At 52.9% G+C, this 26134-nt stretch overlaps 2 protein-coding genes across 2 annotated transcripts in view; one reads left to right on the plus strand and one right to left on the minus strand.

Moving 5' to 3' along the window:
* Positions 1-20289, plus strand: part of NCAPD3 (non-SMC condensin II complex subunit D3) — a 60407-nt gene extending 40118 nt beyond the window's left edge. Inside the window, exons 21-34 of the mRNA XM_081239645.1 lie at positions 250-364; positions 465-575; positions 3092-3330; positions 3984-4063; positions 10217-10354; positions 10494-10627; positions 10809-11008; positions 13187-13297; positions 14853-15035; positions 15496-15656; positions 15800-15939; positions 16771-16848; positions 19518-19707; positions 19794-20289. Coding sequence (XP_081095771.1) covers positions 250-364; positions 465-575; positions 3092-3330; positions 3984-4063; positions 10217-10354; positions 10494-10627; positions 10809-11008; positions 13187-13297; positions 14853-15035; positions 15496-15656; positions 15800-15939; positions 16771-16848; positions 19518-19707; positions 19794-19899 — 1986 coding nt within the window. The 3' untranslated portion in view covers positions 19900-20289. The remainder of the gene's footprint in view (positions 1-249; positions 365-464; positions 576-3091; positions 3331-3983; positions 4064-10216; positions 10355-10493; positions 10628-10808; positions 11009-13186; positions 13298-14852; positions 15036-15495; positions 15657-15799; positions 15940-16770; positions 16849-19517; positions 19708-19793) is intronic.
* An 833-nt stretch (positions 20290-21122) lies between these two features.
* JAM3 (junctional adhesion molecule 3) overlaps positions 21123-26134 on the minus strand; it is a gene marked incomplete at its 5' end in the record, with an annotated part of 67708 nt that continues 62696 nt past the window's right edge. The window contains 5 exons of the mRNA XM_081239007.1: positions 21123-23397; positions 23668-23722; positions 23806-23935; positions 25197-25296; positions 25812-26014. Of these exons, the coding sequence (XP_081095133.1) occupies positions 23362-23397; positions 23668-23722; positions 23806-23935; positions 25197-25296; positions 25812-26014 (524 nt within the window). The 3' untranslated portion in view covers positions 21123-23361. The remainder of the gene's footprint in view (positions 23398-23667; positions 23723-23805; positions 23936-25196; positions 25297-25811; positions 26015-26134) is intronic.

A 26134-nucleotide genomic window follows, 5' to 3' on the forward strand; every position in this document is an offset into this window, starting at 1 on the left:
GAGGTCCACTCTGCTGTCATGGCACCCCTTTGACTTGCAGGAGTATCTAGATATAGATGATAAACCTATACAGTCACCCTAGTTGAAGCAGTGACTGGATTTTTACAATGGCTGTGTGTTGTTGTGGGGAAAAAACCCAGCCATTTAATTTGGGGGGCAGAAAAAGTACTCCACTGACATGGCGTTAACCTAGCTAGAGTTCGTTTTTCTTTTGCCTTATTCTTACTGCAAAACCAATTCTCTTTGCAGGTAAAGTACATTTTCACCTTAGGAGATGTAGCCCAGCTCTGTCCAGCCAGAGTGGACAAGAGAGCCTTCCTGCTGATGCAGTCCATCCTGGCTGCTTCTGCCAGCGCGGAGCATTGTAAGGCCCTTGGCGTGCCTTCTGCACCTGCTGCCTGGGGGCTGGGTTTGCCCTGTAGCAGTGCAGCAAGACCTCTCCTCCCTTCCTTTCCCTCCTGTAGTGACCACGTCGGACCCAGGCGGCAGTGAGGCCGCATCCTCCCAGCCCATCTCCCAGTTCCAGGGCTCTGTCATGCCCTCTGTGATCAGAGCACATGCCGTCATCACCTTGGGTGAGTAAGGAGACGGGGCAGCCTCTCCACGTGTGCTTTGTGATTTATAAGCTTGTAAGCTCAGGAGGTAACTGTAGGAGCACCCAGCTCTGCAGGACACTCCCTGTTTAATTTATTACCATCAAACCTGTGGGGTTTTTTTATACTCATAATGTAGCACCATGAAGTCTGTTCTTCAAGAGCTGTATGCCAGGCACTGCACTAAGTTCTGGGAATGAAGACATAAGTTTGCAGTTCACATCATAAAGGGATGGTTTATCTTAGAGGAGAGCATAGGCAGAACACTCTGTGACATAAATCACAGTAAGATTCTTTTTTTTTTTGCGGTACGCAGTCCTCTCACCGTAGTGGCCTCTCCCGTTGTGGAGCACAGGCTCCGGACGTGCAGGCTCAGCGACCATGGCTCACGGGCCCAGCTGCTCTGTGGCATGTGGGATCTTCCCAGACCGGGGCACGAACCCATGTCCCCTGCATCGGCAGGCAGACTCCCAACCACTGCGCCACCAGGGAAGCCCAGTAAGATTCTTTTTGACCCACCTTCTAGAGAAATGGAAATAAAAACAAAAATAAACAAATGGGACCTAATGAAACTTAAAAGCTTTTGCACAGCAAAGAAAACCATAAACAAGACAAAAAGACAACCCTCAGAATGGGAGAAAATATTTGCAAATGAAGCAACTGACAAAGGATTAATCTCCAAACTTTACGAGCAGCTCATGCAGCTCAATATCAAGAAAACAACCCAATCCAAAAATGGGCAGAAGACCTAAATAGATATTTCTCCAAAGAAGATATACAGACTGCCAACAAACACATGAAAGGATGCTCAACATCACTAATCATGAGAGAAATGCAATCAAAACTACAGTGAGGTATCACCTCACACCAGTCAGAATGGCCATCTCAAAAAATCTACAAACAGTAAATGCTGGAGAGGGTGTGGAGAAAAGGGAGTCCTCTTGCACTGTTGGTGGGAATGTAAATTGATACAGCCACTATGGAGAACAGTATGGAGGTTCCTTAAAAATCTAAAAATAGAACTACCATACAACCCAGCAATCCCACTACTGGGAATATACCCTGAGAAAACCATAATTCAAAAAGACACACGTGGGCTTCCCTGGTGGCGCAGTGGTTGAGAGTCCGCCTGCTGATGCAGGGGACACGGGTTTGTGCCCCGGTCTGGGAAGATCCCACATGCTGCGGAGCAGCGAGGCCCATGAGCCGTGGCCGCTGAGCCTGCGCGTACAGGAAAAAAAAAAGACACATGCACCCCAATGTTCATTGCAGCTCTATTTACAATAGCTAGGACATGGAAGCAACTTAAGTGTCCGTGGACAGATGAATGGATAAAGAAGATGTGGCACATATATACAATGGAATATTACTCAGCCATAAAAAGAAGCAAAACTGAGTTATTTGTACTGAGGTGGATGGACCTAGAGTCTGTCATACAGAGTGAAGTAAGTCAGAAAGAGAAAAAATAGTGTATGCTAACACATATATATGGAATCTTTAAAAAAAAAAAAAAAGGTTCTGAAGAACCTAGGAGCAGGACAGGGATAAAGACCCAGGCATAGAGAATGGACTTGAGGACATGGGGAGGGGGAAGGGTAAGCTGGGACGAAGTGAGAGAGTGGCATGGACATATACACTACCAAACGTAAACCAGATAGCTAGTGGGAAGCAGCCACATAGCACAGGGAGATCAGCTCGGTGCCTTGCGATGACCTAGAGAGTTGGGATAAGGAGGGTGGGAGGGAGACGCAAGAGGGAGGGGATGTGGGGGTACATGTATACATATGTATAGCTGATTCCCTTTGTTATAAAGCAGAAACTAACACACTGACACACAAAAAGAGACAGTTTATTTGATACTTTCCATGACCTCACACTGTTGTTTATCTTAAGACCGACTTCTGTCAGTATTTGCAAAAAAATTTTGAATTTTCTTTGTGATTGTGTATACTCAACACGAGTTATGAATTTTTGGTAATAATGGTTATTTTTCAAAAATCTCAGAAGTGTAAATAAGAGCAAAATGTTCCCCAGACCAGAAAAAAAACACAAACACAAAACTCAACAACAGCTTTCCTTCTTCTAACTATGAACAAGAAATGAAATAAATGACACAATTATGTATTCACCTAGCTCAAATTTCAAGTTCATTATTAAACTTTTCAGCTTCTATCAATTATGTGTATAATCAAAAGTAAAACGTATCATCGGTTACATTTTATTGGTCATTTTCCAGGTAAGTTGATAACTCCAAAATTCAGATGTTGACTTTAAAAGGAAGTGAAGGAACATCTCAGAGTGTCTGTCTCATGAAACCTGGGGGTATTTGACGCTTCTTAATATTTAGTATGGGTCTGTCTGCCTTAGATTTTTTGTTTGTGATTGTTGATGTGAAGTTTTAACTTTGATTAAATAAAATCCGTAGCAGGATACAGCTGGAGAAAATGTGAGGCAGAGACTGAGAGTAGAGTCAGGGTGTCTTTCTTTCTCGACGGCAGGGAAGCTGTGCTTGCAGCATGAGGATCTTGCAAAGAAGAGCATCCCGGCCCTGGTGCGGGAGCTGGAGGTGTGCGGGGATATGGCCGTGCGCAACAACGCCGTCATTGTCCTGTGCGACCTCTGCATCCGGTACACGGTCATGGTGGACAAGTACATCCCCAACATTTCTGTGTGTCTGAAGGACTCGGACCCCTTCATCCGCAAGCAGACACTCTTCTTGCTCACTAACCTCCTGCAGGTGCGCATGAGGGCTCGCCTGGCCGGCTGCTCCTGTTCGGGGGTCTGAGCAGGGTAGGAGTCGGGCTGCACTGTAGGGGAGGCACAGGTATTTGCTCACGTGCACTTTCACATACCACTCTTCTGACGTTCTGATCAGACGTTTAAACAGATGATTACTTCCTAATATTCCTTCTGGGTGTTTGTTCAGAGATCCCGTTGTGCAGGGTGAAGTTTGTTTTCACAAGTAAACAGCACGTAGAGAAAAGCACGTATAGACGAGTAGGTCTGGTTCCGATTCTGTGAACAGTCGGTGTTCCCAGACAGACCTTCGTCGTTTGTACAATGAGGACCCTCGTGCTTGCCCGGGTGACCTTGCAGACATGCTCCGAGAGCCTGCAGAGACAAGTCTGTGTGGACAGAGCTCGAGAGCGCGTGTGTAGCCTGATGTGAGGGGAAAATGCTATTTGATCTTTAAGTGAGTTGTGTGTCTGTCTGATGCGTCCGTGCCCTCACTGTCTCGTGCGGGGTGCAGCCGCCTCCCTGCAGGCAGGGGCGCTGAGTCACGGTCGGGCTCTCCTGCCCACACTCTCCCATATGAGCGCCCACAGCCCCAGGGACAGAGGGCTGTGTGCTGAGGCCCCTTTAAGCATGAGCCTTCGTTCTCTCGAGCAGGAGGACTTCGTGAAGTGGAAGGGCTCCCTGTTCTTCCGGTTCGTCAGCACGCTGGTGGACCCGCACCCAGACATCGCCAGGTGAGTCTTTTTCCTCACGCCAGCCAGCCGAGTGATTGGCCTAGTTTCTGGAAAAGATCTCTTTTTCTTTAAAATTGGTTTAGAATTGCGTTATTTAGGATTTAGTGAGCTTTTGGCAGTTGCCAGAAAATTAGCCGATTTTTAAAATACTAAGCTGTGTAACAAAGCTTTAGTTTTCACATAAGTTTAAAAACAAAAAACAAAGAAGCCCTTGTGCAGATTGACCATCGAATAATCCCAGCACTGACCACATTTGCTGACACTTTTTTCTTCCAAACGGGGGAGTGAAGAGCAGTGTGAGCCTCTGTCGTGGTCAGCTGTCAAGAGCAGAAGCTGGTAACTGTTGACTTCTAGGCCAGTATAGTAAGAGTTCAGACTTTCTTCTAAGTGCAGAAACTGTAAGGAAGAAATTCTAGGGATTAACACAATTGCTCAGTGTGAAATCATAGTGTGTAGTTTACAAGGCTCCTTGGAAATGGGTATTTCCCAAGAATTGGAAGGCAGGGGGACTGCCTTGCCACTGTTAATTCTTCCCCTTCTATAATTAAAGATTTATTTTCAAGGGGTTTAGAAATGATCTCACAGAATTTGCTAACCTTGATTATATTATATGAGTAATTCTTTTTAAAGCAAGTCTGCAGTTGGAAAATAGAATGTTGAATGCATGGCAGAAGCTACCACAGTTGGGAAGAGGTCTTTACAGATTCATTAACTATAAATAGCATATAGTAATGGGTCCCTCTGGTTCTAAATATGGTCACCAGTGGTTTACTCTAGTTCCACGGAAGGATTTCTGTTTGGTTTCCTTTGGGTATATTTTTCCAAGGAGAAACATTTTACGCAGTAAACTGGTAGAAGGTTAACATCCTAATTAGCATGTCTAGAGTCAGAGAGGAAAAAGCTAAGGCTGCTATGCTTTCTTTTTCTGTGTATATTTGGGAAAGGGATGGGGCAGCTAGCTATGCTGTGCCCTCTCACCTTCCCCCTCTGCCCCAGGCCAGCCCTGCAGCCCGTGTGCCACATGCGGCCCAGGAGCAGGCAGGAGCACCAGTACTGGGGGGCTTTGGGAGGACACACCCGGGAGGGGAGGGTGGGTGTTTAACCTGCACGTCGGTGTCTTCCCCTTGCGTCAGCTCCTCCACGTGTATGTTACGGCCTTGTTCGCTCGGTAGACCACATGCAGGGCCTGTTCCACAGGTGATGAGAGCGTGCGTCAGAAGGAAACTAGGACAGGCAGACATCTCCACCGTAGTGAGAAAACCAGTACTTCTGGTAGCATTTTATCCCTCCCCGTTAAATCTTTCCATTTTATCCCTGCTTTCTGGATTTGTTTGAACCATGGTAAAAATGTGGAGCATGATTTGAAAAGCTTTGAAAAACTAAATCTGTCCTCTATTTTTAGGCCAAAGGTCAGGCCTATCTGCTTACTTTAAACACATTAATTTTTCCATGTGTGTCTGCTAAGACAGCTCTTCCCAAGAGACTATATAGCGGCAGAGCCCTGTGAATTTTTTTTTGGTCCAGGTGGTCGATTTCCTGGCAATTCTGGCATGAACAAAATTGCATGACATTTTTAAAATTAATTTTTATTGGAGTATAGTTGATTTACAATGTTGTGTTAGTTTCTGCTGTACAGCAAAGCGAATCAGTTACACATATATGTATATCCACTCTTTTTTAGATTCTTTTCCCCTATAGGTCATTAGCGAGTATTGAGTAGAGTTCCTGTGCTATAGAGATCCTTAATAGTTATCTATTTTATATATAGTAGTATGTGTATGTGAAGCCCAATCTCCCAGTTTACCCCTCCCCTTGTTTTCCCCCTTGGTAACCATAAGTTTGTTTTCTACATCTGTGACCCTTTCTGTTTTGTAAATTCATTTGTACCATTTTTCTTTTGGTTCCACCTGTAAGTGATATCATGATATTTGTCTTTCTCTGTCTGGCTTACTTCAGTCAGTATGACAGTCTCTAGGTCCATGCATATTGCTGCAAATAGCGTTATTTCATTCTTTTTCGTGGCTGAGTAATATTCCATTGTATATATGTACCACATCTTCTTCGTCCATTGCTCTGTCCATGGATATTTAGGTTGCTTCCATGTCTTGGCTATTGTGACTAGTGTTGCAATGAACAGTGGGGTGCATGTATCTTTTCGAATTATGGTTTCCTTGCACAACATTTTTAATTGGTCCTGTAAACCCCCAATATGAGGACTACAGAATTGTATGACCTGTTTCCTCGTGTGTCCACTAGGTGGTGCCCGTGTAGCACAGCAGTCTGGGTGATGGCCAGGTGGCAGCTGGGCTGTTTCAGGAGAGCTGGGCAGAAGCTCTGGGCCTGCAATAAGGCAGGGGCCGGAGGGGTTTAGGGCAAGATGGTGACTACAGTGATGGGCCATGGAGATAGAGAAGGAAGTAAGGCATAGTTGGCTTGGTTTGGGAGAAAAAGGAGGAATTGAGGATCCAGAGGGCTTCACACGTGAGGGGGTGAGGGAGTCAGAAAGCTGCATGGGTCGGCAGGTGAGGGTGGGTTGTCGGACCTCAGAAGTGGGGGCTCCGGCGTTGTGACACACAGTCCTGGTGGGGGGCGGTCCCTGAGTCGATGAAGCCGGGGGACCAGGAGGCTGTGTGGACACTGAAAGGGCTCTGAGAGATTGTCCCAGGCCTTCTGGGCTGTTAGAACAAGTCCCACAGACTGGGCAGCCGATAAACAGCAGGAACTGCCCCTCCGCATTTGGAGGTGGAGAGTGTGAGGTGAGGCGCTTCCAGAGAGCAGACCTCTCACCCTGTCCTCACGGCACCGTGTTCTCAGGCAGCGGAAGGGAAGGAGGGACTCGGGCTTCGTTTATAAGACGCGCACCCCGTCGGTGAGAGCTCTGCCCTCGTGACCCAGTCACCTCCCAAAGGCCCTCCTCCTAACACCACCCCCTCGGGGGCTCGGTTTCCAACATAGGAATTCGGGGGATACAAACTGGGATTCAGACCATAGCAGCGATGTTGGGGTTTGGAATGGAGAAAACCAGGAAGTACTTACCGAGCAGTCAAAACAGGCACGTGGCAGGAGCGTCCAGAGGAAAGGCCGAGCCTCACGTGAGCCTGGTGGAGGACGTGGTTTCTCACCAGCAGCCTGCCCTCTCCCCCTCCCGCACGTCCTCCCCCAGCCAGCTTTTGCTTCAGACCACTTTTGGCCACACATTCTGTACGGTTCCCATAACATCTGTGCACCTGGTAGAACACAGGCTTCCCGGAGAGGCAGGGGTGGTTTTGTTTACTGCTGTACCCCTCGCATCTGAAACTGAGGAGACACTCAGTGGACGTTTGGTGAGTGAATGAATGAACGTGTGGGGGGAGTGTGGTCCTCATGCCTGGACTGTGGGCCCTTGGAGGACAGCCCGCTTGTTTATGAAGAGGAGGGACAGAGTGGGAAGCAGCCGGCACGTTGTGGAACCAGGACCACAGAGCATACAACGGGAAGGTGGCAGGCGGGAAAAGACCAGGGAAGCGAGCCCAGGGTGATGGTGATGAGGGCCGGGGAGCGAGGGGGCGTGGGTCAAAGTCAGCGTGGATGCAGGGAATTGATCCTGGTATGGATGGGTCTGAGCCCCCGTGCCAGTCTGAGAACGGCCGAATCAGGACCATGAGTCTATCCACAGCGGCCTTCGCTGAGCAGATGCCTGCTTCAGAGTAGCATTTGCTCGGGAAGACATCTGAAAGAAGTGGGATTTTTATGATTCTTGTTAAATCTAAAAGAGGAGGGACTTCCCTGGTGGTCCAGTGGTTAAGACTCCAAGCTCACAATGCAGGGGTCCCGGGTTCGATCCCTGGTCAGAGAACCAGATCCCACATGCATGTCTAAGAGCTCACATGCTGCGACTAAAAGATCCCGCGTGCTGCATCTAAGACCCGGCGCGGCCAAATAAATATATATATTTTTTTAATCTAAAAAAGGAAGTGACCAGACGGCTCTTCTCTTGTGGCCTCATTGGGCTGATTGAAACCGAGACTTGGATTCTTAGTATTACTCGGGATTAGCTGGCCTTTCATTCTGTTTTACGTATGAGACGCTTCCTGCCGTGTGAAATCTGCAGTGTCCCCAACTTGGTGGTTTGTTGTGTGTGGTCCCCATTAACTGTCCTGCAGGGCGAGGAGAGCGAGAAAGGGTGCCGGCCCCAGGAGGCATCATTAGGATGCTGGTTTCTTTTGTCAGCTGACAAACTAAAAAAACCGTCCCTCTTGCCCAGTTGGTCAAGCTGGAGGGGGATCTGTGAGTCTTAATGCAGTCAAAGCTGAATCTTGTCTTGTGGGTCCCAGTCACTGTGCAGCAGCAGGATTCGTGCTGGATTTTACCGCTGACCCGTGCACCTGTTCTCGTGACACCTAGCTCCTGGACTTGATTTCAGCCCCAGTGTCCAAATCCTCCTTTGCATAATTTATGTTAAACTGTGGAATTTTTTTTTTTTTTTTTTAATGGCTGCGTTGGGTCTTTGTTGCTGCCCGCGGGCTTTCTCTAGTCGTGGCAAGCAGGGGCTACTTTTCCTTGCCATGCGCAGGCTTCTCATTGTGGTGGCTTCTCGTTGTGGAGCACAGGCTCTAGACACATGGGCTTCAGTAGTTGTGGCACTCGGGCTCAGTAGTTGTGGCTAGTGGGCTCTAGAGTGCAGGCTCAGTAGTTGTGGCGCACGAGCTTAGTCGCTCCACGGCATGTGGGATCTTCCCAGACCAGGGCTTGAACCCGTGTCCCCTGCATTGGCAGGTGGATTCTTAACTACTGTGCCACCAGGGAAGTCCCTAAGCTGTGGAATTTATTTGTACAGTTGTTTAAGCTGGTTATTCACCAGGGTGCTTGCCCGTCAGTCACCACCTGTACATGTTCTTGACCTGAAGTGCGTAGATGAGCATTTGACATCACGTGGACGAGCCTAAAGCAGCCCGTCTTCGCGCAGAAGCATCGCTGGATTCCGTCTGGTTGTACGTATTCATAGGAATGACTTCCAAGGCTGGCAGCTATGAAAACCCTGGAAGTTAACCCGTGAAGGGTTAACTGTCATCAGATACCTCAGGGGTGAAGTCAGGTTGTTTCCTGGGGGATGTTTTTGCTTATTTAGTGGTTTTCTTCATGCGTGGTCACTGCTGGTTTAGCAGAGTAACCTTGTCAGGAAAGCCCGTTCTCTGGTCCTGTGGCCTCTGCCTCCAGCCTGCTCTAAGAGGCTGAGCAGGTTTGTGTGGAGTGGACCGAGGGCGCTTAACGGCGCTCAGGCCTCCTCCCCGGGGAATTCCCTTTGGTGGTAGAGTTTTCGCTGTTCTGTGGTTGCAGGGCGTCAGGGTGAACAGTCAGAGGGTTGCTGTTGGCAGCAGGTCACGTCACTGTCGCGATCTCTGACCTGCCTCCTCTGACTCGTAGTGGGTGTGTGTGTGCTGTGAACAGACTGATGTTATTCTTAGCTTGGAGGAGAGCATCGGGGGAAGGGGCTCTCCTGGCGTCCGCGCGTCCCAAGGCCAAGAGCAGAGTGCTCAGACTGTGCTTGTTGCTGCTCCTCCCCCCAAGAGCGGCGGGGCTTCTGTAGGGTGGAAGTTCCACTGAGCTTGAACAGATTGGCCTGGCCGGTGTGACCGGATCAGAGCCAGCCTCCACTGCCTCGGGTTGACCCCCAAGCGGAAGTCAGGCCTGGGTGTTCGCTCGCCTGTCCGCGTGTGCCTGCTTTGGGGTTGTGGGCGCTGGGCCCTACGTGTCCCTCTGCATCCTGGGTCGAGCGGTTGCTGCCTGTGGCAGGTCCTTGTCCTGCTGACCCGAACTAACCTGCTCTTGTGCTTAATCCCAGTGCTCAAGAAGGTTCAGAGTTCAAGTTGGGGTGGGAGGGTGACGTTCACTCCCGGTGGTCGTAGCCAGTGGGTCCACCTGAAGGAGCGGTTTTAACGGGGCGGGAGTGGGGAGTCCTGCGTGTGAGGTGTAGCTGAGTGACAGCGGCCTGTGAGCTTTGCAGGGAGAGCTGGTGGTGAGACCTGGGTTCACAGGGCAGGGTGGGCCAAGGAGCCGAGTGACGGGAGTGCAGCTGTCGCCCACCCTCTCCACGGTCCCCTCTGTTGCAGGGTCTTGGTGTGACTTAGAGGCTGTCTCCCAGTAGCACACGGTACCCTGTCCCCTTCTCCGCAGCACTGGGAAGTTCTGCCTGGCCCACCTTCTGCTGAAGAGGAACCCTGCCATGTTTTTCCAGCACTTCATCGAGTGCATCTTCCACTTCAGCAGCTACGAGAAGCATGAGAAGTACAACAGGTTCCCCCAGTCGGAGAGGTCAGCGCGGCTGGGGCGGGGTGCGGGGAGACGGGCAGCATCACCTCCTGGGCGTGCGGGTGGCTCCAGCTGCCGTTGGAAGTGAATTCCTCTCGGCCTCGCCCACGGGCAGTGCTCAGAGGGTCCTGTTCTGCCCTAGAGAGAAGCGGCTGTTCTCACTGAAGGGGAAGACAAACAAGGAGAAGCGGATGAAAATCTACAAGTTCCTCCTGGAGCACTTCACAGACGAGCAGCGGTTCAACATCACTTCCAAAATCTGCCTGAGCATCCTGGGTAGGACTGGCCGGTGTGGGGGTTGAGACGTGTGTGAAGGACCCAGCTGCCCTGCAGCCAGGGGCCCGTTATGTCCTTGGCTGTCAGCTGTGCCGTACAGACCGACGGACCACCGGCTGTGCATCCCCCCCTGCCCCGTCCCCGGCAGCGTCTCTCAGAAGCCCATCTCTGCTTCCTCCAGCGTGCTTTGCCGACGGCGTCCTGCCCCTGGACATGGAAGCCAGCGAGCTGCTTTCGGACACGTTCGAGGTGCTCAGCTCAAAGGAGATCAAGCTGCTGGCGATGAGGGCTAAACCAGACAAGGACCAGCTCGTGGAGGAGGAGGACCTGGCCCTGGCCAACGTGGTCATGCAGGAGGCACAGAAGAAGCTCATCTCCCAGGTGAGTGTGCTGCTCCCTAAAGGGGCCTGTGCGCCCCCTGCCCCGAGTCCTGGGTGTCTGTCAAGGCCCCGCCCCATTCTTCCCAGCGGCCTCAACGCTCACCTGGGGGGTGCTGCTCTCCACCTGCGCCTGTGGCTCCAGCGGCTCCCGCAAGCCTGGACCTGCAAGCCTGTGGCCTGGCTGTGCTGCGGGCATCTCAGGCAGAATCGGTCATCTCTCCTTCCTCCTACGTGTCTCTCTCATCATGGTTCCCAGGGGCTCTGTTGTGGAGAAGGGCACCTTTATCTGCCAAGTTACCCTAGAGGGAGCCTGAGTCTGGCAGGCCAGGCACAGAGCGCTGCTTGGCCAGTGCGTGCGAGGATTGGGATTCGAACAACAGCTGTGGTGCTCACCAGGCCCAGGTTCTGGTACCGAGCCTGCATTGCCACCTGAGCCCTGAAGCCTTCTGAGCCCAAAGGAGTGGACTTTGGTCACATCCAGTGTGTACCCAGGTCCTGTTCATTCATCCCACAAATTTATCTGTCTCACGTTCCCACTAGCTCCGCATTTATTTAACCTGTACCATTTCCATCTCTTGTTTCTTTTTGTTCTGGGCTGTGCACCACCTTGCTGCCAGGGTAATCTTTCTTAAGTGCAAATTGGATCATTTTATTCTCCTGCTTTAAATAGACTGAGGCAGAGGGGGAGCAGGGCACTTTTGGGGCCATGGATCATGGGGGATTATCTAGATGCAGTTTTGGTTACTCAGCATATACTTGTGCCAAAACGCGTTCATCTGTTCACATAACACGGGTAAATGTTGTGGTATGTAAGTTACACCTCATCAATGATATCTTTAATAAGTGGGTTGGTGGCTTCCTGTCACCTTCTGGATAAATTCCCAATTCTTCTTCAAGGCACACAGAACTCCTGTGTGCACAGCATGCCCTTCCCTCCGCGCCTCGTCCCATCCCTCCAGTCCGCTGACTCTCGGCCTCCCTGGAGATGTGCTCTCCTGCCCTGTGCCTTTGCGTGCTGCCGCTTCTGCCCAAGGTGCCTGTCCCACCCCGTCCTCCCCTGCTGCCACCCAGTCCCTACACGTCCCAAAGGTTTTCCCTGATACACACCCCGCCCTGCTCCTTCCCTCTTCCAAAGTCCCTTAACACCTGCCACTCGTCACCTGGCCACACGTTGTAATGCACAGCCTGGCCTAGAAGTAACTTGAAGGCAAGAGATCTTGGCCTCATTTCTGTAGCCTTGGAGGTTAGCCTTGTGTCTGGAAGAGAGAAGGTGTTGGATGATATTTGTGGAGTGAATGCATTTAAGCCATTTTTTAAGGCTATCCCTATACTTAGCCTCTGCTCAGACTCATCTTTATTAAATTATTTATTCCTTTAGTCTTTGCCCTCCTGTTTCAAGAACTCTTTAGAAATGAGTGGATTACAAGTAAGGAACATATACTAGTGACTTTAAATGAGAAAAAGAATAATTTTCAGATTCAGAATGATAGTCTTGGATATGTGGGCTACTGTAATGAGTTATTTTTAATTCTAAGAGATTTAGTGCAGACCTTTGTGGTTGTTCTTGGTGAAGACTGTGAAGGCACTGTGTAAATACCCAGCACATTCTAAATGTGTGCAGAGTTACAGAGGGGGACACGCAAAGTGTCTCCAGGCCTGGCCCCTCCCGCGTCACCCTCCCACCTGTAGGCACGTGGATGTCCCCAGTCCCAGGGAGGATGTTGAAAGGAGGGACCCAGCGAGGAGCCAGGGGTCCGTGGTGGGTTGTGGGGAGGTTTGGAGCTTGTGTCAAGTTCTTCATTCAGTTGTCCCTTAAGCGGTGTAGGGGCTGGGGCACCGACACCCCGCCCTTCCCACGTAGTTGAAAATCTCTGTAACTTACAGACCGGGGTTGATCAAGGGTTAACTGTATTTCTAGTTTCTTTTTCTTGTTTAGAAATAAGAATAGTACTTGTCTGCATCCTGCTTTACAAAGCCCTCTTAGCATTTTGAGGTAATGGTTTTACAGTCTCCCCGGCTGAGGTGGCGTTCCTCTCCAATCCCAAGAATCATATCAAAAATAAAAAGTAAACTTAGGTCGTGTATGAGATCGGCCACGCAGGCAGAATTAGGCTGAGGGAAAGTCTTTGTCTTTCAGAACTTTGTGCATCTCAAACAGTCTTTGTTTGTGTTACCACAGGTTCAGAAGAGGAATTTCATAGAAAATATTATTCCAATTATCATCTCCCTGAAGTCTGTACTAGAGAAGAATAAGATCCCAGCTCTGCGGGAACTCATGCACTATCTCAGGGTAAAGATGGCCTTGGGATTTGTGGTTGGTGCTACGCCCCCGTTGGTTACTCAGGATGTCCCGCAGTCCTGACCGTGGGTGCATCCGGGCTCGGAGCTGTGCCCCAGGCCGGCCTTTGACGGGGGGAAAGACACATTGACTCCGCAGGTTCCTCAGAAGCTGGTCCTGCCTTTTTCGGGCAGTTGAGTCTGTGTCCTTGCTGACAATTACATTCAGTTTTGAAGCTTCTCAGCTGCGGCCACAAGCAGAGCCCTCGTCTTAGTTCACTCGCGTGGGATAAAGTGGAAAATGCTCATCGTTTAATTCAGGACTCTTACCTCCAACGCTGTCTCTGGGTTCCCAGTCGGGAGATGGTGCCCAGAGCAGTGGCTTTGGGGCGTCCTGACCCTGGTCTACGCAGGGGGGCACGTGTACATGCAGAGCGGACGTACATGAGCCCTCAGGCCTCTCTGCAGAATCTTTCAATTAGAAAGAAATGCAGCATTTTTTTCCTTTTTGTTTACACTAGGCTATTTTCTTCCTCAAAAAATGCTAAGCATCATTTTTTTCCACAAAGGGCTCTGAAAGAATTAGATTGAATGATTTTTCAAATATCTCTTTATTCTACAGAAGTGAAGGTGGGAAAGACAGGCTGACTGTGGAGAAAATGAGGACTTCAGGTCACTCATGTTTTTCTTGCCCTGCTAAACCTCAGAGAGGAATAAAAAGAGCTTAGGTTCTAGGTAGACTCTTTAAACACGTGAGGAAAGTAAGTCCCCGTTTCTGAGTGCACACCGAGCACGGCCACACGGCTTTAACCGAGGAGGGTGCCATGGCTTCGTGTGGACCCCATCGGAGCAGCTCCCGCCGTCCTCTCCTCCATCTGGGAGCCCTGGGGCGGCTGGAGGACTGGGCGGGTCTCATCCCCTAATGGTTGGGGCCACAGTAGATCTTTTCTCCCTCCAACATGTTAGGGAAAATGGTTTCTTCCTTAAGGCAGAGAGGCTGGGTCCTGGCATCCGTCCTTAAGACCTGAGAGCGTCCTCTCCCTGATGTGCTCACAGCCTCTGTCAGGATGTACACATGGCTCCGAGCCGCAGCTGCATCCCCTGAGAAAGCCAGTGTGGACAGCTCCCTGTGGCCGGCTCCAGTCAGGACACTGTGTTGCCCGCTCCACAACCTCTGGCTGGGATTCCTGAAGGGCTGCCTCGTGGCACCACAAGACCCTTTGAACTGGTGGTGACCCAGAGCCGAGCCAGGCTGCCCAGATACACCTCCACCCCCATCCAGCTGTCAGGGCAGTTCTGTGCCCTGTGACGGGCTGCTTTAGGCTAAGAATGTGGGATTCCGGGTTACCTGGCAGATACGCGGGAAGCGTCCAGGGGCTCAGGCCCCTGCTCGTGTGGTCAGTACAGTGCAGCCGGCACTTCCTGGGGAAATACCGTCAGGTTCACTCGTCGGTCGACGTAGTGGAAACCGCCTGGCCTCAGCACGTTCCTGTTTTTGAAGACGTCATGTGGGAGAGCTCATTCACTTATTCAAGAGAATGCTCACGGATGCCTTGGGTCTGTTTTAGGAGGTGATGCAGGATTACCGAGACGAAATCAAGGATTTCTTCGCGGTTGACAAGCAACTGGCCTCAGAGCTCGAGTACGACATGAAACGGTACCAGGAGCAGCTGGCCGAGGAACAGGAGCTGGCGAGGCAGGCCGATGAGGACAGGGCGGCCGCGAGCGCCCAGGGGGCGCAGGCCGGGCAGGTGGGTGGGCGGCCCCTCTCCATCTGCTCCGTGCCACCCGCCTCCCCAGCATGTCCCAGCATGCACATGTGAGCGCGGTCGTCTGAGCGAGGCCCTGGGGTGGCTAGAGGCCGGAGGGTGGCTCAGTGTTCCCGTGTCCCGTGGACAGTATCGCCAAGGGCCTTCTCTCCGTCGCCCCCGCCCATCTGGCAAGTCACTGAGTCCCAGTATGGGGAGCGTGCAAGTTCCTGGAGAGCGAGGACCCTGCTGAGGGTCCTTGCTCTTTGATGGCAGAGAACCCGGTCTCCCCCGCAGCCCCCTCGGGGTGAGCTGCTCTCCCAGAATCCCTGACAGCCCTGTGAGTGCTGTGCCAGGCAGCTGCCGGGGGCATGGATCTGACACGGAACTGCTCAGAGAGGGTAAACATTTCTTGATGTTAAGGGTTGGAAGATACATAGTCTTAATTTCTCTTCTGCAACAGGTTGTTCCAAGTTTGGAAATGCCAGCTCCTGCCGGCCGAGAAAATGGCACCGTGGGCACCGCCGCCAGCCAGCCATCCACATCCAGGCCCCATGCTGCCCACACGCCTGCACCTCTGTCCCTGGACACCGGGCCACTGAAGAGGCTGGTGCCCAAAGCCAGGTGTGCAGGGCCGAGTCACCACGTCCCTAGAGGCACCTCCCAGGTCACCGTGAGCATTGTTCGCGTGTTGGCGCAGATTGGGCCCGAGGGAGGGTGAGGGCGCGTCTCGCCTCTGTGCTTCACTGGTGTCTTTGCGACAACAGGGCCATGTCGCCGAGCACCATCGCCATTCTGAATTCCGTCAAGAAGGCCGTGGAGTCGAGCGGCCGACATCGCGGCCGGAGCGTGGGGCTGCCACCCTTCACCATGTGTTCCGAGGGCCCAGGCGAGCCCACTGAGCGCGGTGAGTCCACCAGGCGGCTCCAGGGCTCTTGGAGACCCGGGCCTCCTTCTCCTTCCCCATCAAAGCATTTCTGTTTGTTGTCTTTAAGCAAGGGACTTTGGGGACTTGGGGTCACAGGGAGTAAAACAATCCTGTTTATGATGGAGGATCTGGAGAATGGGGTGATGTGGAGACCCAGCCGTAGCAGTGAGGTGTGTGTGTGGTTTTGTGTATGCAGTTGTGGTGGAGTTTGCGTGGCTTTGTAACTGTCCTGCACACAATCCCACAACCACAGCAACACGGGGAGGGCTTCTCGTCATCCTTCTGCAGTGCCTTGGCAGCCATGACGTGCTGCTCACCTGACCGTTCCTGGAAATGTAGGTTTTCTCAACGTTTTGAAACAAGTCACATCACAAAGAACATCCTGGAACATATAGTCCTGTATGTGTGTGATCTTTAGGGTTAACCCCCCTGAATGTCTTTAACCTTTTGATGGTCAAACTGTCATCTCCAGTTCCCCTCAGTGACACCCCTGCCGTGGCCCCTGGGAGCCCAGGTCCTACAGAGAAACACTGGTTTCATAATTTTCCACTTTCTCTGCTGAGCTTTATTTGCTCTGCTGAGCAAAATTTTTCATTTTCATTTCCACTTGTTTGAATCCCAGTGAGAAAGGCCATCGTCTCTCATGTTTGTCATTTATTTGTATCTTTCTGAATTACCTCTTTAAAAGAATACTTTATTTGGGACAATAAGTGTGTTGTGTAGTTTGCAAGTGTTTTTTCTCATTGGAATGTTTTGTCTCTGGGGCTGTTTAGGTTTTCGGAGAGATAACGCTCTCCCATTTCATTCCAGTGTCCTCGCAGGGCTTGGAGCAGGAGTCCAGCGGAGCTCTTGACCTCATAACTAAACGGGCGATCAGCACCCCTGACCGTAAGTGGTTCGCGGGGACGAGCCGTTCTCCTGACTCTGCGGCAGGTACCGCATGTGCGGGGGTTGCAGCAGAGCTGCTTCAGCCACGTCGCGGGGCATCAGGTCAGACTGGGCACAGCTGACCGCCAACCTCTTCCAGGTGCTTTTACACCTGGTGACTCCTCAGGTGGCCAATACCTCAGGTGGCCAACACCTCAGGTGGCCAACACCTCAGGCCACCCGCTTCAGGGGCCAGGAGTCAGCGCTTGCGGCACCGTGCGTCACTGCGGGCTGCCCGAGCGGGCTGAGGCCTCCACTGCCGGCCGTGAGGAGAGCCTGTGACCTCTCTCCCACTGGGAGGTTTTTCTAACGTCCCGTGCTTTCCTTCTATTTAAAAATAGAGGTGAGTTAGAAGTGTGTTTATTCCTATTACTCGTTTTATATAGCCTATTATCTCAAAACCCATAAAAGCCATTATTTTGAGAAAATTACTGCAGTATGAAGAAACTCTGCCTGTCCGGAGTCTGTAGTATGTTTGCAAGGCCCCGCCTGGCATGGCCCATGGGCCTCTGCCCATCTCCTGCCACCTGCCCCTGACTATGCACCCCAGGGTGGGCAGTCCTCCCAAGGGTGCAGGAGCCCCGCTCTCCTGGCGTCCGCGTCCTGGGGCCCCTCCCCCGGCCATCACCCGTTCACTTCCAGAAGAAGCCCCGTTTGACCCTCAGAGTGGATGAGGTGCCTCTGGCACCACACTTGCAAGTCCTTCATCGTCCATGTGGCTTTGGTTTGTAACTGTTTGCTCTCCACCATGTCCGGGGGTGCTGTCCGGGCCCGGATGGCGAGGGCTGCAAGCCGGCGGGACGAGAGGTCAGGTGGGTGGCCGAGCTGGGCAAGGACTTGGGTGCTCCTGCTCTGGCCCCACTGCTCTCTCAGCGCTGGCCGTAGGCCTTGTTACAGGAGGAGCGGAATGAGCCGTTCCGCATGATGTTGAGGCCTCAGGGCGTTGGGCCATCGTGCAGTCGTGCTCCATCAGCAGGCACTTACTGGGCACCTGCTGTGTTCTTGCGCCTTGCCTGGTGGTTCTGTTACCTGTGAGCTCTTAGAATACTTAACAGGTTAGAGATGAGTTTTATCCAAGTCGTCCTTTGAAGGGAGATTAATGGATGAACAGAACTCCTACCCCATCCCTCCCCAGGTGATGCCTGAATCGTGACAGCTTTTGTCATGAAGAGCAGGGGTAATTTGGGCTCCTGTATGTCGAACGGGTCTAATGTTATATATGTAAAAAGTCACCCTTTTTCAAGCAGAAGAGTGCGGTGTATGCTCTGTGCTCCTGTCCTGGGCGGTTTGGTGCCAGATGCTGTGGGAGGGAGTGCATTTCCCGTCCTCTGCTTGTCCCCCAGTCAGTCCCTGCTCTGTCCTGGCCGCACGTGCCCCTCACAGGGGGCCCGGCCGCTGCCACTCGGATTTGCACTGGAAGTGAGACTACTTCTCGAGTCTCTTGAATGTAAAATTCCTGGGGCTTTCTCCTCACACTGAACCAGAAAGAAATGCTGGAAGGTTTCCTCCTAGCTCTCCCTCCTCTGAGAATTATCAGATAAGAAGCCTACGTTCTGCCTTCTCTGGTTTATATACCGGTTCTATCACCACTTCTCAGGTTGGGTGACCATGGGGAAGTGGTCTCAGCTGCACTCCGTGTGGACATGGCATTTCTGCTGAGTGGAAATGAGGGATTTTCAGAGCCAGATTTTAACTGAAAATGGGGGGAGGTGGGGGGTAGCAAGTCCCTCTTAGGCTGTAAGTCGGTGGCGAAGGTGCTGCCGCCTGGACGTGCCAGGCGGTGCGGGGAGGGGGCTCGGAGCCCCCGGGGGCCCAGGGTCTGGACAGCAGCAGTCGAAACATACCCTGCTGCTGCCTGTTAAGGGAGCGCGAGAGGCTCCTGGGCCCACGGCACCACGGATGCACTGACGCTAGCCAGCCACGGCACAGGGGATGCCCAGAGCCTGGCCGTCGTGGCGCATGCGGTGACAGCGTGCCTACTGGGTACGAGGTGGGGGCGTCTCGGGGGCAGTGGGGGCCAGGCCCCCTGAGCACGGAGCCACCGGAGTGCACACACAGATCCGGGCAGATTTGCATCTGGCAGGGGGGACCCAGGTAGTAAACGACAAACGTGGTTTGGTGTTTTCAGCACTTACCTTGTACCGAGTACTGTGTTAAGGACTTAACACAAGTGATCTCATTCAAACCTGGCAGTCCTTCTCAGGGGGTGCATGTGTTTCCCCTTTAGAGATTAAGAAACTCAAGGCTCCCAGAGTAGCTCACACAACTGGTGGGACGCAGAGCCCAAGTCTGACCAAGGTGGCAGGCGAGGGGACATGAGGGGTAGCAGCAGGGCTGCAGTGACCAGAGAGAGGGAGGTGGGGAGCAGGGCAGCTTCTCCAGGGACTCTGGAGCGGTGACAGGAAGAGCGGGGGGTCTGAGCTGCGGGCGGGGCCTCAGGCTGTGCGCGCAGGTGCTCGGAGGGCGGTCAGGCCAGCAGTCTGGTCCTGCGGGGTGACCCGATGATGGAGGCCGGGCTTGGGCACCGCGTGGGCCTGGGTGGACCCGCAGCAAGACCCGTATCTGACCTTGCTCAGTTTCTCTCCCTGAAGGCCTTCGCTAACCCTCCACTGACTCTCCCCTCCACCCAGGGACCATCCAGAATGTCACGTTTGGTGTGGGACTCAGCTACATCAGCTCACCCCGGACACCCTTTCCCGTCAGAGGCCACTCCCCCCCGGCCAGGTCCTCGAGCCATGCCGGCACCCCAGGAAGTCTGGGGGTGTCGGAGGCCCCGGGCCAGGGGGACAACGTTCTTTGTCTGTCGCTGCCCGACATGCCGTAAGTTCCCCGGCCCCCACCCAGAGGTGTTCCCGTTGGGGGGCGGGGGGCTGTCCCACCCCAGGTGACACGCCTATTCCCCCCAGGCCCCCGCAGCCCCCGCAGTGGAACGTGACATCTCCCGCCAGAGGAAAGGACAGCACAGCCCCCAGGAGGTCACGCCGCAAGGCCCCCCTGAAAACAGCCAACTGACCACTGTGCCCCTGGCCCCAGACGCTTCCACTGTGAGCAAAGGGCTTGCCTGTGAGTCCAGCGCCGCCCAGCTTTTCACCTGTGTGGTTGGTCAACCTTTTCAATTTCTCCTTATGAAATACCTGGTTAAAAAGTGTAAAATACTAGAGAAATGCCTTAGGCATTTAATACTGTAACTTTACTCCAGACGGAAGGAGGCTGCCAGAGGGCGGCTTCCCACTCGCTTCTCCAGGGACCCTTGCTGGACTGGAGGTCCTGCTCTTGCAGAAAGGCCTCCTTCCCAGCTTCTCCCCACCGTGGTTTGTGACCCTCTTTTCCCGACTTCAGCCAACCTGTGTCATGTGCTAATTGTGTGCAATAAACGGAGAGATCTATGAATTTTAAAAAAAACTTTGAAAATATCCAGTCCCTTCTCATAAGCGCTGTTGTGGTCCTTAAAGAACACAGTCCTTGAGCTTTCTCTTCTGTAAGTCAAGCTTCTGTTAGCTGGTTTCAGTTCCTTATACTTAAGTACATAGTTTCCCATATCTGATGTCAAAATCTTGATTGTAATATTTTTTCTATTATTTATAAATTGAAGACTTTTAAAGCTTTTTCAAATGAATAAAAGTTAAGTATGAGTACAGCCTTCGAGTATTTTTAGCACAGGGCTTTTATCGGTCGTCACTTAATTGACGTAAAGTGTTGAAGAACCCAAATCTTCCCCGTTAGGGAAAAAGGACTCAATCTGTCTTTAATGTCCAGGTCCTCTGCCCCTGCCTCTGTTTCCTCACAGCAGACATCTTAGCATAGACTACAAGTCTCTGCTTAAGAAAACCCTCTGTGTTCCTTACCCGGAGCAACAGCTGCGCTGATGATATGCACGTAGTCCGCTAAGGGCTGTTCCCGCGGGAGAGTGGCCTTAGGTTCCTCTGTTGGCGCCATCAGGTAACCTTAAAATACTTGTATGTGCGTGTTTTGTCCAAGAATGACCAGAAAGAAATTTGGTTGGTCCACGTCTTAATCCCAGTTCTACAGAAGTAAAGCACAGGGTTGCTGTTTGCGTGTCCTGCACGTGACGGGGTGGTTGGATGAGAGGGTGGATGTCCCCCCCAGCTCCCATGTGTGTTGACATGCATGCACGGAGTCAGTCACAGGGCTGCCCCTAAGCGAACACCCTCACCTCCGTCCAGCGCTTCAAACCTAGGGCCGTGCCTGACACGACACAGGAAGGAGAGAAATGGAGACCAAGCTGCTTTTTTTTTTAGAAGCTTTTATAAATGAGGTTTAAGAAATACCAACTCACAGGTGTGTTAGTAGCACAGGTCTGTGGCACTGTGTACAGCTGCAGCCACACAAAGGCCCCAGCAGCCCATGTGGCCTCGCGTCTCCAGAAACGTTTACATCTTAAAATCACTCGATGCTCCTTTTCTGTCTGCGTTTTTACAGTGATGGGCAGCAACCTCCCAGACCCCACACTCACTCATCTCTCCTCCGTCAGAGCCAGGTCACGTGGCACCGGGGCGGAGGTTTTAGGGTACAAGAAGACTACCCCATCACTGTGACAACTGAGGAGGAGGCTGGAGCTGCCCCCACAGGCGGAAGGGCCCTACCCTTCTCCACCCAGGGGAGCTGAGGATGAAGGGACAGTCTTAGGTCTGCGCTCAAGACACAGATGGTGGAAGACGTCAGGCACCCCAGCGTGACGAGGTGCTGCCCCCTGCTGCTGCAAATACTCCATGACAGAGTTCACACGACTCAGAAAAGAAAGGGCAACGGAAGTCTCGAGTATTCAAGTAAGACACTGAAAGTTTCATCCCAAGATGACTGTGTTCTTCTACATAAAAACCATCCTGTAACACAGAGTCAGAGGCACCCTTCTGAGAAGCTCCTTGCTCCCGAGGGCTTCACACTGAGTTAACATAGCAGCGTGTCTGAGGCTGAGAACAAAGGGTGCTGTTCCTGACGCCCCCACAAAGCAGGCAGCATGCGGGGCACGATCAGGAAGTTGCCTTTGACTCAGGCACACACTTTGCCCATCGTCAGTCGGACCGTCGCCGGCCGCCCTTCCTGCTGTTCTTCAGAGGCTGGCCTCGCGGCCCTGCAGAACAGCTTCCTGCGAGGCGAGACAGAACCTGCGCTGTCTTTATGGCGAAGAGGGACAGTGGGGTTCATTGTCTTTAAAAATATATAAATGTAGTTAACAGATTTGATTTCAAAACTGCCTTTGGCCCTGGACCGTCATATGAACTACACAAGTAAGTAAAATGAATTTAAAAGCCAGACAGCAGGGCTGCTGTTTCCTGAGCCATCTTCAGCCAAAAACCTCTGTCCCAGGGAAGCCAGGCCGGGGTGCCACACCAAGGACCCCGCCCTTGCCGCCGTCCTGGGTTGACTCACATGGTATGTGAATGGCGCCCTTAGTTAGGGCTGATCCACGCACGGCCAGCGTTGGGGTGTCGGACAAGGGTGGGCGGTCTGGCCTGGAGTCAGGAGCCAACACCACTCCGAGCAGGTGTGCGGCCCGACCCCAGGCACCAACCAGCACGGTCTGTGGCAGAGGTGGTCTGAGTAGCCCAAGGAAGAGGCAGCTTGAAGCCAACCCGAAAGCCCCTCATGTCTCTTCTGGAGAGACGCCAACAGACCAAGACAATACTCAACTGGAATTTTCTTAAAGGTTTCCTAAGCACAAGGAACACTCAGGGGTGTTTCCAATCGAACAGGAGCAGCTTCAGCTCCTGCCTTAAGTTGAACTTTTAAAAAAAGAGGTTATTTAACATTGTATGACAACTTATTTACAGTTTAAATAGAAATTTTCAATAATCAAAATACATCTTTAGCAAAAATTTAGAATGTAAAATTTTACAAAATACCCATAGAAAAGCAGAACATAGTATCAGTACCATTTCAGATTTAGCGTAAGATGAAGGTCTTCCTTCAACACTGGGACCCTCCATGGATGAGCAGGGTTCCTACAGGTAAGAAGATTCCCTCCTTCTAACAAGCAATTTACCTTCCTGATTTGGACTGTTGTTATAAAATGCTGACCCAAAAAGATTCCCCAAGATGGACACTAGGACAGTGACAGCAAAGCCTCAGGATGAAGTGGCCTGACCACTTGGCCCCTGGCTCACAGGCCACCGTGAAGCCAGGTCACTGCAGCTGAGGCTCGTGCCTTGACCCCCTCTGCCAGCCCCACCTGCCACGGAGCACATCACCGCGCCCGCCCTGAGGCCACCCAGACCCTGATGGGGTCGGCCTCGAGAACCCGGTCACTTTTTGGCCTTGTGACTGTGCCCATCTTGAGGAAAACTCTTTTACTCGTGTGGCTTGTTAAAAGGTAAGAAAGGAGTAGCGGTCAACTTTGGCCAAAACAAAAAGCTTTCGTGTGCAGGTCCAGCCCCGCCTGGCTTCCCTCGCGGGGCTGCTCCCAGCAGGGTCCCCTGTGGAGGTATCCACGTGTGCGTGCGGCCGTGCTGCCGTCTAGATCACGAACGAGGACTTGTGTCTGAAGTCACCCTGCAAGGCCAACACCGGGTTAGAGGGCAGCCCGTGGCCACACAGGGCCCAGCGTGTGGTGGGAAGGGAGCCTGACGTAGCTTCCCCACAGCATGCTCTGAGAAGAGGCCACAAGGCCTGTGGACTGAGTGCCCTGCGAGCGCACAGCCAGGGGAAGGGCTAAGGGCTCGCGCTTCGGACGTGACTCCGAAATCTCTTCTACGGACCTGCTTGGTTCTCGGGAATATCATCTTCCCTGCTCGGGACGCTGCAGCCTCGAGGCTGCCTTACCTCCTCGTCCGTCCTGATGTAGTTAACTCCATCCGGCTTCCCTGGGTTCTTGTAGCTGAAACGGGAGGGGGAGCCAAGTGACCACCGCTGGACCACAGAAATGCCCACTGGAACTTTATTCGTGCAGGACAGGCTCACCTTTCCCCGTTCTGCTTATTGTTGATGAAGTAGCCCCGTCTGTAGGCACAGCAGATGCCCACTGTGATCAGGGCCAGTACAGTCAGGACAACCAGGACTCCCCCAATAATCCCGCCGATGTTGAGGTCATCTGGAGAAGAGAAGGGGTCAGAAGACGCGGCCTGCGGCCCCTGCCCCTCCCAGCCCGGAGCACCTCCGCCCACAGGCCATGACACCCACCCGCTGCACCAAAGCCGCGGGGCATTGCCTGCGGGGCATAACAGTCCTCTGGGGACATTATTACCGGACAACATGGTTACACTACAAAGACAGCTAGGAGCCAGAGTCCTAAGGAAGAAAAAACTCCGAAATTTCTAGGGCTGCCCTTTGCTGCGGATTGTTTTTAAAGGGGCAAATACAAGTTGCAAACATAGTCTCGTGGCCACCAGCCATCCTACGGGAAACCCTCAGTTGCGTTCTCTCGTTTCAGTATGGGGCCCTAAAAATGCAACAGAAACTACACGGGGTGTAGCGACCAAAGCCATCTAACTCAGAAGTTGCTGAAATTCTCCCTCGTCTAGTACAGTGTTCTTGAATGTGAGTGCACTTTTTTTTTTTTTTTTTTTTTTTTGCGGTACGCGGGCCTCTCACTGTTGTGGCCTCTCCCGTTGCGGAGCACAGGCTCCGGACGCGCAGGCTCAGTGGCCATGGCTCACGGGCCTAGCCGCTCCGCGGCATGTGGGATCTTCCCGGACCGGGGCACGAACCCGCGTCCCCTGCACCGGCAGGCAGACTCTCAACCACTGTGCCACCTGGGAAGCCCTGAGTGCACTCTTATTTAAAAATAAGTCCATTTTAAATTTTGATTTCATAACGTCAGTTCCCAAGCTCTATGCGTAGAGTCCAGAGGTCTGGGGCAAAGCCCAGGAATCTTCCTCCTGCCGAGAGCAGCTTCCCAAATCCAGCTAGGAGAGTCGCCTGGAGGCTGACTCCACAGGTGAGGGTGGGCCCTGAAATCTAACCCCGTCCTGCCTTCAACCCACCCCCCTTAGAGCCAACACCCCCAGAGAAAGAAGCACCCGAACAGGGTAGAATTACTGGGCTAAACCCTGGGTTTCAGCTTACTGCAAAACGGTTAAACTTGATACATTTCTGGAGAACCTTGTGTCTCAATAATTCTATCAGTTACCAAAGAAATGGAGTTCACGAAACGTCGTTAAGAGTTACATGATGAGGAGAGGACCTGCATGTCCGTCCTTCAGCTGCTCCTTGGTGCGTCCTCGCCTCCTCCCACCGGACCCGGGTGGAGCCCGTGTGCCCGCGCAGGGGGGTCACGGCTGAGGGGCACCAGCAAGCGTGACCGTGCCATCCACCCACCGGCCTGCAGGGCAAGGCTCAGCAGAGACACTCACACACTTCCATGTCCTGCTCCTCGCAGCGGGCCGAGCCCGCATCGTTGGACGCGATGCAGTAGTACTGGCCCGAGTCCTCCTTGTGGATGGCGCTGAACACCTGTTTGGGGATTGGGAGTGAACGGGGACCCGACAACAGGGCTCGGTGCACAGTGAGCCCCCTCCATGCCAGGGGCACCAGAGCCGGCGGGAGCCAGGCTTCACGTGCACGCGACTCCAACCCGCTGCCTCCTCACTCCCCACGTCAGGGTCGTCCACAAACATCTGTGCGTCTCTAGAAGGACTTTTTAAAGTCGTGCCCACGACACCACAACCGTGCTGAACGCAGCCAGCAGTTCCTCAACGTCAGACGTGCGGCCAGGGAGCAAGTCCCAGCTGCCTCCCGACTCTGCCCCAAGGACAGCACCGGCCAGGCCACCTACGCCCTCCTCAGCCACTGTCCCCCTGCGGCTCTGGGCCCCTTCCTTGGCCCCTTACAACTTTTCTGTCTAAAGGGAGGGCAGGGTCCACGGCACGCGGGGTTCACAGCTGCTGCCTCGTAAAGTTTACTGTCTTAATAACCGCTCTTCCCATGACACAGACGTGCGCACCCGCCCCTCTTCGGAGAGACCTTACCAGAGTGCCCGTGTCAGGGTTGAAGAGGAAGGAGGAGTTTCGGAACCGGGGGTTGGCCCTGGAATCTGTGGGCAGTGGCACGTCGTTGCGGTACCAGCTGTAATGCGGCCGGGGGTAGCCCTCGCCCTCCTGGCAGGTCAGCGTGGCCGCCTTGCCCACAGGCACAGCCCTCGGCACCCTGCACACGGGGGGCACCGGCTTCACTGCAGGAGAAGCACAGCAGGGGTCACGGTCAGCAACAGGGCCCTGTTCTTGCCACAGCCCACAATGAACCTGCTCCAAAAACGAGACAGCCAGCTGGGCTCCAGACACTGCGTCGCGGG

Source organism: Mesoplodon bidens (assembly GCF_964165515.1).
Source record: "Mesoplodon bidens genome assembly, chromosome: 7".
NCBI lineage: Eukaryota > Metazoa > Chordata > Mammalia > Artiodactyla > Ziphiidae > Mesoplodon > Mesoplodon bidens.